This window comes from Brachyhypopomus gauderio, chromosome 4 (genome assembly GCF_052324685.1).
Source record: "Brachyhypopomus gauderio isolate BG-103 chromosome 4, BGAUD_0.2, whole genome shotgun sequence".
NCBI lineage: Eukaryota > Metazoa > Chordata > Actinopteri > Gymnotiformes > Hypopomidae > Brachyhypopomus > Brachyhypopomus gauderio.
The window spans coordinates 31552475-31563470 of NC_135214.1; the positions used below are offsets into that span (position 1 = coordinate 31552475).

The window sequence follows — 10996 nt, forward strand, 5'->3', positions numbered from 1 at the left end:
AAATCTGATCTAGACCAAAGTTTGCTAATTTATTTGTATATTATATTTATCTTTCAGAGATTGTTCTGTTATAAAAAAACCTTTATAACAATTTATCACAAATCACATGCACATTGTTCTTTTAAATCCCCATCCTATCAAATATATGTGACTTTGAACTGACATTACTGAAGTACCAGGTCTTTTTTTGTAAAAGGTGCTTGATACACCAGGTAAAATTGCAATGTCAGGATGACATAATAATTCAGTGTTCACTTAACGGAGAAAGGCAGCCATGCATGTACAGAATGAAAAGAATATTGAAGGAGAGGAAATACTGTTAGGTGAAATTAATTCATACCCAGACAAGGTATTTATAATAGGTTGTCATAAGAATAAAATGAAGAGATGTGATATTTTTTCATAATGTACTCAGGATCAATGAACTTCAAAAATGATTCCTTTTAATTCAATGCAGCGCTCAGACATGAATAGTATTTTATTTGAATTAACTCAGTCATAACTGCTGTAGTCTGGTGGGTGTCCATGTGTAATGTAGTACTCTGACCAATAGATGGAGTAGTCGACAAGGTTAGGAGACCAACTGCATTAAATATCAGTTTGTTCCCTCAACGGAAACATGCAATGGCTATATTGTTAATTAATTGGTTCTGTGAAGACTGTGAGCTGTTTTGTTTTTGTTTTGTGTGTGTGTTTGTCCTGGGGGGCGTTTTTTAAGTTAAAGTACGGAACTTTTCAGGCTCTAATGCTTGAAATAGAAATAAATAATGATTTAATAAAATAATGTATGGACAACAATATTGACCTGTTCCAAATCGTGTTCCTAAAATTATTTATAAATCGTTTATAAGCCAGAGCATTAAATTAATCATGTCATGCTTTGCCACGAATAGAAAACTTGAGCGTTTCGCTTGTCTTGGGTCAGTGTAGGTGTCGTAAACGCATACACTCTAATCTGTACACAGTGTAAACACTGCATAAAGTAATCCTCCCCCCTCGTGCCCGCGCAGGCGTGGCTCATAACCGTGCCCGCCGTCCCTTCCCCCACGACTGCCCGCCCTGTGCGCGTTCTCGTTACCAATTCATTGTATCAGGCTGAAGGCTAGTGTCGGCGAAGGAACACAACCGCTGGGGGAGAAAAAAAACACAGCTTATAGGAATTTAATCTTCAAGTAAGATGACTTAATGTTTGAATTTAGACAAACTGGTGTCTGTCGTGAACTTTCCTGTTTGGATGTAACGTTCAGTGGCCGAGTTGAAACTTCTTATTTTCAGAACTGTGGTAAGACGAGACTTCTCGGCAAGCGCGACCGCAGCAGATCGCGTCGGGTGCCAGAGCTGAGGCGCGCGAGCGTTAGTTTGCCGCTTCCGCGAGCGCTGGTCGGTTTGAACGGCTCGGTGTCCGTTAAACGGCTCGCTGACTGGTCCGTTTGTGGGCTGAAGTTGCATATGTGCAAAGGTCTAATTATCTCGTAGATTTTTAAAGAGTATATGGACTTTAAAACTTCAAATAACACAAAAGCATCGCCGGTTAAGTCATTTAGCTAGTTAGCTTTGCTAGCTTTCGGTCAATAAAATGATCACCTATTTGGGCCTGTGTGGCGCAAGTTACAGTCACACAATGCGGAAAGTCGCTGGTTTGTGACTTGTAGGCAACTTTGTATATAAACAGTTAGCTAGCTGGGTAATGAAAAGTAAAAAAGGTTATTGAAGTGTCATCTAGAGCTAGCTTGCTAGCTAGCTGAGAATGTTAGTTAGCTACGTTAGGGTAGCTAACTGATGGATGACTGTCTTTCTAGTGTCTAGTGCGGCAAAATGCTTATATTCAGCATTAAATATTCAGAAGTAAACATCTATATGACATCTATATGCGTAGAGCGTTTTTGATAATTAAATGAATCCAAATTTGGAAGGCTTAATTAGTTTATCTGGCGTTAGTTGATAGGTTTGTGTAGGTTGGTGAGCTACCGTGCACTGGTGCTCTATGCGTTTACCGGATCCGCTGTTAGTTGATGGATATTGGCTCTAGTTAGGTGTGGAGCATTAGACATTGAACCATCAGGACGATTCGCGATAGCGTTTAAAAGTAAATGTAGCTCAAGTGAATAGTGTAGGATAAAGACGAGACTGGACGGTGATGCACACTACACAAGCTGAATGTTGAGCTGAATTACAGGGGGAAATGTAGCTAGATGGGTACGTAGTCAACTCTCTTAGTGTTAACACGGAGCTGAGAGACCAGCATCTTCAGTTATTTTAACCAATTTCCTGAAATTATTGACTAAATGATCATCGCATAGAGTTGTGCAGTTTGTTAGCTAATGATCTAGGGCAGATCCGGTGCGGATTGTACAGCCATCTGTTGCTTCCTTGACGCCATCTTAACCCGAAGGAGTTGAAGGACCTCAGAGTACATTGGGGTTTAATGTATGGGAGGGGTGCTTTGTTTGTTTTTGTTTGTTTGTTTAGCAGAATCACCTTAGTTTTACTTCTGGGACCACAGTATATGTCGTGTGTGTGTGTTAAATCGGTAGTGTTTATTACTGTTTGGTGTTCAGGTTTGGGTTTTACTTCATCAGGTGCTGCCAAACTGAGACCTTTGGTTTTCAGGGCTGTTAATACTTTTACTTTAGTAGCTGTCTCTGTGGACAAATGCTGGTAGGTGTCTTGCACCATGTCCAGTTGTCCATTTTGGCGGTGACCTCGCTGATGTCACACGTCCCTAATAGTGTGTCGTCTTGTTTTAGAATCGGATCTTTAGGCATAGATGATGTACAGTTAGGAAGTTTAAGTATGAACTCGCTAGATCTTCTGCCATCTCTTTTATGAATGAGGAAACCCAAGTTCCCTTTGAGATTCACACTGGTTCGTGTGAACAAATGCAGTTGTTTGTTGATGGTTTGTGTGAGTATGGTTACTTCTAGGTCTTCCATGTAGACCATAGATGAGTCCTGCACTGAGTAGTGAAGGACTTGGTCATGATGCCTTACACTGTGGTCTTGTCATCAAAGCTGTTTGAGATGTCAAACGTGTCATCATTCATGGGACTGGGGCTATTGAATGTAGTAATTGAGTTTATAACAGCAACTCGTGTGGTGTGTAGTGTAGGATTGCCGTGGACGAGGTCAGTGCGTGTGACTAGGAAATCGTGTGATTGATGACACACTTCACCATGGGATATCAGTAGGTCTGCATAAGCGATTCTAACAAATGGGATGTGTGTGCTTGGGAGCCATAGCAACTGTCCCCTGCTGAGAGGATGCTGCAGATTGTGTCTCTAATGTATGTGTGTATGTGTTTTGCAGGAATGGCAGCGATCCGTAAGAAGCTGGTAATAGTCGGAGATGGAGCGTGTGGTAAAACCTGTTTGCTTATCGTCTTCAGTAAAGACCAGTTCCCTGAAGTCTACGTACCCACCGTGTTTGAGAACTATGTAGCAGACATTGAAGTGGATAGCAAACAGGTGAGCACACATTCGCACATTAGCTTAATCTAACTTGACTTGATGCCACAAAATGTACTCATCACGCATGCAGTTCACATATACGCCTGCATGCACACACACTAGCTGTATGAATATTCACAATATTCGCTCCACATGATTACACGTTTTGGGGTGTTGTCAAGGACGTGCACTCTCATTTGGCACACCTGTTGCATCCAGTTAAGAAGAGGAAGTGGTAATAAATGGTGTATAATTTTTTAATCAGCTAATTATTGCTGCCATAAATGTTGAAAGCTTAAGCAACAACTAATAACCCACTTTTGAAATGTAAGCAATTGCTGATTATTACAACACTGGCATTGTCATAAATGTAATTTTAAAGGTTTGAGCAAAAACATAGTGAATAGGGATGACATCGTAAGCCACAGTGCTGTTGGACTCTAAGCCTTACACATAAATATATACATACAGAGATGTATGTCATGCATTTGACATGTATAGCTACATTTCCCCCAAACCACCAGTTACAATAAACTGGACCATTCTAGCCAGCTAAATTTTATTGTTTACCATCAGTAACAACTAAATGGATAGTTTCCCTCTTAGCTTTAGCTTTGCTCTTAAAGATATTGGCACAATCTACCAATATCCCAGAAATTGGGACTTTTCTGACCCTCAAACCCAGTTTAACTGGCTAATGATGCTTCTCCTGTCCACTGGAGCACTTTGATTCAAGCTTATTTTGAGTTCCACTGCCCTGGTTCAATATCCTTATTTAGAACGATGTCCTTAGTGCTTCTCCAGTATGACTCTCTGAAGTGTGCAACTAGCTTAAAATAGAACCCTGTCAGTTTGTACTATATATCACTATGGATCATACTTAATGGAGTTGTTGTGGTTTGTAATTAGACTGTCTGTTTTATGTGAACTGGTTATGCGCTGGTTCGACACTGGCGTTTACTGACGTGTTCCTTTTGCACTGACTCACTTGTGTTCCAGGTGGAGCTCGCACTTTGGGACACTGCAGGCCAAGAAGACTATGACAGGCTCCGCCCCCTTTCCTACCCAGACACAGATGTCATTCTCATGTGCTTCTCCATTGACAGTCCAGACAGTTTAGGTGCCTGCCTTTCTTTCTTTTCCTTCTCCAGATACAGAGTGCTAACATATGTTCGGTTAAGCTGTTCAAACTCCCATTTTCTCCTCAATTTAATGTCACGTGGAAAACATCCCGCTACTAACTCGTCTGCTGCTCATCCTCCGCCTCTGAAAATCGCCACGGCCGCCCCAGTGCCATTTAGGGTCTGCCTTGTTTACCACAGCATTACGATTAGTAAGCTGGACACAGCCCAGTGACCTTTAGCAGTGTGGGCACCACACAGCAGCGGGTGCCGCTGTGTAGTAATAGAGCTTCACACAGTGATTTAGTGTGCCGAGCCCTGCGGGAGAGAAAAGTCATGGTGCTGTGGGGTCACCTAGTCTTCCATATAAGATCATCATCCATTCACGTGAACGTAAGATTGAAAGCGTTTCATTTATTTGTGTGTGGTCATTCACTTAAGTCTAAGCAGACCTGTGTCTTTTCAGTGTTTTTAAAGCCAAATTGATCTTTAACCTGTGACCTCTGTCTGTGCAGAGAACATTCCAGAAAAGTGGACCCCTGAGGTCAAGCACTTCTGCCCAAATGTACCCATCATCCTTGTGGGCAACAAGAAGGACCTACGCAACGATGAGCATACGCGCAGAGAGCTGGCCAAGATGAAACAGGTCAACATCACATGCACTTTGAACTCTCTGAAACAGCATGCCAGATCAGATTCCTCTCCGTGCCACACCAGCTCTCCCAAACAAGCGCTCTCTGTGCTGATGGGTTTAACATCCATTCCACAATTGCAACCTTGAAATTTCCTAGTTCCTAGTGTTATATTACTTTCTTAAGTGCTTGGTTAATCCCAATGGCTACCTTAACTGTTTTTTGGATTAAACAACTGTCCTTAATTATATGCTTTCCCTGCATATTATCTTATTAGAGTGTTGAAATATGGTTTCCCAGTTTTAAATAGTTTTAATTTCATTTCAGCTATTTTTTTCTAGTATGCCAACACTGAAATGCAATGTAAAATTGCAAACTGAAAATGAAGCCAGTATCAGTAAAATACTAATGTGTCATTGATGCACTAAAGCACCTAACAGCAGTATGGTTCATCCCTGAAATGACCTGTTAAATGTTTGCAGAAATTACTAATATGGTAGCTAGGGTTGAATAGGTGTGAGTTCACTCTGCACCAAATGTACGCTCCTTGTCCAAATTGTGTGCTGACATTGTACGTTTAAACCTGTTTCCCAAAAGGAACCAGTAAAAGCCGAAGAAGGGAGGGACATGGCCAATCGGATTGGAGCTTTTGGCTACATGGAGTGCTCTGCAAAGACAAAGGACGGTGTGCGAGAAGTTTTTGAAATGGCCACCAGGGCGGCACTGCAAGCCCGGAGGGGCAAAAAGAACAGCAAATGCCTTCTGCTGTGAGCACACAGCATTGGACTCTAGCCCCAGGAAGGGGGTGCTGAGACGTGTGTAGGAGTACGCTCATTCCTCCGACCCGCCAATCGCTTTGGAAGAAAGAGAGTAAAATCTCGGAACATAGTTTTCATTTAGTTTAATTTTATTTTTAAATTGTTCATTTAGTCATAAATGTTTTATCAGTATTTAAGAAGAAGAAAAAAGTGCAGAGGACATTGATTTGTCTGCTTTGTTGTTTTTATGATGCTTTCCCTTAGTTTTGTGTTATTAAAGCCACTCCCACCGCTGCCAAATGCTGTCATGTGACGCAAGCTGCCAGTTACTATTATTTTTTTTTAACCACCATGAAACAGGGCTGAAAAAGTGAATATGATTGTAATATCTATGTATTAATCATTTTTATGGGTTGTTTTAGATTGGGAATAAAAACGAAACCTAATTGTTGAAAGTATAAAGGTAAAGGGACTGGGATAGATATAAATACATACATGTGTATATACAAGCGTGTATTAACGTGTGTACACGGTCATGACTGGAACTGCATTTGTAAACAATACTTGGTAATCTTATGTAATAAAATACTTTCTATAAAGAACAGCACTGTTTGGTCTAAAATTGTTAAACTGAAATTTGATCGAGATCAACCAGGTTTATTGGTGTGCAATGTTTTAAAACTTCATTTGGTCAAAAATGTATGGTCAGTAAAATTTATATTGAATGTTACGTTTTGGTTTCGTTTCATTGTAGACAAGGAAGCACAGTAGTAGATTATAGAAATAGTTTTTAAAAATACTGGGCAAGGATATCAACTGACAAGTTTTTTGAATTAACAAGTACACGTTTAACGTAGCTGGTGCAGTCGTTTTTCTGCAGATTTGCTGGACACAACGGCTAGCTCGAGAAAAGTTTGCTGACATAATATGAATAGAAATTTGTATTCATTTACATCCTAGAAAAAAAAATAGTTGATTTAAGAGTGGACCACACCTTTAACCATGCAAACACGCATGACTAACTGCAGCTAAATTAAGACCCTTAGTCCCTAGTTGTGCTCGCTGTCTTTCTCTTCACGGCTGTCAAACGTGTATTGTGCTTCAGCTACAAGGCACCAGTCAGCTCAGACGACTGGAAAAAGAGGCGCTTCAGGAAGGAAGGAAGGAGCTCGCCGCCCCCAGCCCTGTTCGGGGCTGAAACCTGCTCGCCTTCCTCACATCTGTCTTTCTCCAGCAAAGACAGCGGCGTAACGCGAAAAGGCGCCGACGCCCTTTCTTTCTTTCTCTTTCTTTCTTTCTCTCTCTCTCTCTCTCTCTCCTCTCCCTTCTGTCCCTGGGCGTCTCAATCTTCCCCCGCTCCGCCAGCGTAGTGCGGCTCGCCTCTGCGAAACTCCGGCCCTTTTATAAGCGGCTATTTTTAGCCGCGGAGCGAGACTATTTTTAACCAATGAGCTCATCGTTTTCCGACTCCGCCAATGAGAAGAGAGAGTCGAACACGTGCGCGAGCCACAGAGAAGGCGCGAGAGACGCACGAGGCGAAGAACAAACAGACAGCTGATAGAACCCTGCCGGGCGCGCGCGATACTCATCCAGCTCTGGTCAACGTCACGGATTTTCCTTGAATAACAGTCAGAAAGTACTTTATTAATACCCCCCCCCCAATATAAAATCGTTGCATTTCCTGTGTGTAATAACATTAACCATAATCTTCATTAGGCTGACTGTGGTTTGCAAATAAATAAATAAAATACTGTCGCGTCCTCATTGTGTCCCTGTACATAAATTATATTTAGAGGCGAGAAGACTGATAAATGGTAATAGACCACTCGCACAGTTGCTCGGATGTCTAGTCGTTTTTATTGTTTGTTTTATAACAAATGAGTGTTGCTGGTTCTCATATAATCTACATATAGTTATGCAGTGAACTTGTAAAATAAGTAACCTTAACCGATCTAACTTCTAAAGTAGCTAAGTCACCGTAACCGATCTAACTTTAAAAAATAATTCCCCTTAACCGATCTAACTTTGTGCAATTGATGAACATTTACTCTTTATTGTATACTAACGCGACACCTGGCGGTTAATTCTAAATGTTACAATAAACTAAACAACACCAGTGCTGTTGTTGCTGGACATTGACTCATAACAGGTAATTTTAATTATCCGCGCAAATTACAGTTGTAAATAGTGGGTGATTTTATTTCCCGTGAGTTAGGCCTTCTTTTTGCCTTGTTCATATATTTAATTCATGGAAAAAAAGGAAAGCAAACAAGAATAAAACGCGTAGATCATGAAAAGCAAAAGAGTGATTAACGTTCTGCTTACATAGTTCCACCATCAGAGGGCATCATCAGGCATATAAATAACTATAGACCAGGGGTACTCAACTAAATTTGTCCGCGGTCCAATTTTGGCAGATACCTGTGACCTGAGGTCCGGTGCGGCGGGGGTGGCGAACGTAAGTTGTTGAGGGGGGGTGGCAAACGTAACACTCGTGACGGAGTGTTTTTTCAATAGCCCTGAAATAAATGCTCCGGTTTTTTTTTGTTCCGTATCCAGTTAATCAGGAATGAGATTGGGTCCGGACAGGACTGCGTTCGGGTCCGGATCCGGACCGCGGTCCGCCAGTTGAGTACCCCTGCCATGGCCGGAGTGGGCCACTTTTTCAGCCCGGGAGTTTCATGCGCAAATCCGGCCCAAAATTATTTTTCCATCCCAATCGGCCCAAACTAGAGATTGACAAGAGCCGGCCCATCGGGAATCCTCCCGAATCTCCCGATTAGCCACTCCGGCTCTGACCCCTGCTATAGACTATATAGATTTAGATATTTTGACACTGTTGTTTTCCCATTATTGGGAGGTAGACATGACTGTTTGAAGAGTTTTCTCATATGAGTGTTTGGATTTAACTTTCCCCACCAATTCAACTGCCTATCTTTAAACAGAGGAACAAATTAAAATTCAATTATTCAAATTCGTCTTTGGCGACATGTCCTCCTTCAACGGCAATGTCAGCGCCTTTTCCATTCAAGACAGTTTATATGACTCGACTCCGACCGGACTGGCGGGCGACTCGTTGTTTGCAGCTGCCTGTGTTTGCTCCGTCCCTTTCAGTCCTCGTCCTGTGAGCCATGGTCATGGTGCCGTACACGGGATCACGGGTCGCTGCTAGCACGTTGCTTTTTGTGCCATTCTCAGAGAGCCTTTGAAACAGATTAAAAACAAAACAGGATGAGAGACATTGGGTAGATGCTGAAAGTGTCAAAAGTGCCTCTTATTTCCTCTGTCTCTGCTCAGCACTGCCGGGTGACAGAAATGTTGGTCTGTCTGTTTTATACTACAAAAGTGATGTATGACTTGGTCAAGTGGGTGTTTAAAAAATGGCGCCTGAAGTCGATGACTTTTAGGCCTGGACGTCAGCCATCTTCATGAAAGTCCACAATGCTGGACTCACTGTGGAGCTGAACGTTCATGCTGTGTTCCAGTTGAATCCATTAGAGGGCGCTGTGGTCCTTGCTGTTTGTCTGCTGTGCACTGCAGTTATCTCAGTGATGCTGATACTGATACTACTGTCTCTATCAGCCTGTCTCTCACTCTCTAAAAATCTGTTCCTAGACAGAACTTAGATCAGGATTAGGTCCACAGCGCCGGTTCTTTTTCTCTGCCAGACTCTGTCTCATTATGTTTATGATAATCTCTGGTGCTTGCTAATGTCTCTATTTCTCTGGTACTGTGTTTGGCCTTTGGCGCCTGAATCTGGCTTTGTGTGGCCGGGGCCAGGATTGAGTGTGTGTGGTCAGCCCTTAAGCACATGCACAACTGAGATAAGAGTGGAAAGAAAATGAGAAATAATTCAGAGACACACTCTGTGAGGAAAGAGAGAGAAAAAGGGAGAAAATCGGAGTGGCAGGGAGACAGAAAAGGAGAGAGAGAGAGAGAAAGAGAGACAGAGCAATGCGGAATGAGAGGCGCACACCAACTGTCTTATGCCCTTTTTTAAGATCCCGCTCTGACGAGGGAGAGAGGTGTGGAACAGTGCCCTCCTTCTTTACAGAAGACTGTGTGGAAGTGAAGAGAAGGGGAAGGCTCAAAGAAGAGGGAGAGACAGAGAGAGAAACATCAACTGCAAACAGAGTAAAGCAACCAGGGAATCAGCACAAAACAAAGAGGAGAGAGAGAGAGAGAGAGAGAGAGAGGCAGCACTTATTGCGGCACTTGATACTGAAAGAAAGAAAACGACAGACAGAAAGACGAGAGAGAGCAGGGGGCAGAGAGGAGACGCTGGTGGCAGGAATATTCAACCAAGCTGGGTTAGATTTCACTGCACTGAGGAGGAACAGTAGTGAGATGCCCACAGCTGCAAAGCTGCCTCACCGTGGGCTTTAGCAGTGGAGTGCATTATTTAAACGATACTTATTTAGGTATTTAAAGTATTTAGGCTATACTTTTTTCGGTAATTAAGTATTTAGGCTATATTTACTTAACTATTTAAGTATTTAGGCTGTACGAGGTCTAAAGTGTGCAGAGTGTGTGTCAGCCATGAGGAGGATATTCCAGAGTGTTTTTCTGTTGCTACTGGCTTGTACTTTACTGGGAGCATGGAAACCATCTCAACCCAGACTCGAGTTCTTGCATTCAGGTAAGATATATCACTCACATACAGGCACAGACACACACACGTGCACATGCTTAATTCTCTCTCTCTCTCTCTGTCTCTCTCTCTCTCTCTCTCTCTCTCTCTCTCTCTCATCCCTCTCTGTCTTTCTCATTAACATTAATCTAATTAATAGTGGGTAGCTTTTCCACTGTGCCTACATCACTGTGTCTTTATTGTTTGTACACGTGTGTATATATGTGCTTATGTGTGACCTGTGAGAAAGACGGCATGTTCATGTCAGATAGAAGAGCAGCAATAAGAATGAGATTATCTCACCAGTGCAAAAAACCTTTGACCTGCAAGTATTCGTTTCTTGGTGTTCCTACCCATTCAGTTCCAGAGCATACCTGTCAGTGTGTGCCTGTGTAGGACTGGGAGGACTG

The 10996-nt window shown here is 42.4% G+C and overlaps 2 protein-coding genes across 4 annotated transcripts in view; both read left to right on the forward strand.

The window, feature by feature from the left end:
- The first annotated feature begins 1033 nt into the window (after window positions 1–1033).
- rhoab (ras homolog gene family, member Ab) lies at window positions 1034–6558 on the forward strand. Of its 2 annotated transcripts, none has more exons than XM_077003919.1 (5): window positions 1034–1172; window positions 3306–3463; window positions 4445–4565; window positions 5082–5212; window positions 5796–6558. In XM_077003919.1, the coding sequence occupies exons 2-5, from the start codon at window positions 3308–3310 to the stop codon at window positions 5967–5969; spliced, it is 582 nt and encodes a 193-aa protein (XP_076860034.1). In that variant the 5' UTR covers window positions 1034–1172; window positions 3306–3307; the 3' UTR covers window positions 5970–6558. The 2 variants fall into 2 exon arrangements, with proteins under 2 accessions (XP_076860034.1, XP_076860033.1); XM_077003918.1 differs by lacking the exon at window positions 1034–1172 and adding an exon at window positions 1331–1459.
- A 3357-nt stretch (window positions 6559–9915) lies between these two features.
- sema3h (sema domain, immunoglobulin domain (Ig), short basic domain, secreted, (semaphorin) 3H) overlaps window positions 9916–10996 on the forward strand; it is a 22453-nt gene continuing 21372 nt past the window's right edge. The window contains exon 1 of one of the 2 annotated variants that reach the window (XM_077003920.1): window positions 9916–10595. In XM_077003920.1, the coding sequence (XP_076860035.1) occupies window positions 10496–10595 (100 nt within the window). In that variant the 5' untranslated portion in view covers window positions 9916–10495. The remainder of the gene's footprint in view (window positions 10596–10996) is intronic. The other variant, XM_077003921.1, reaches the window with a different exon arrangement.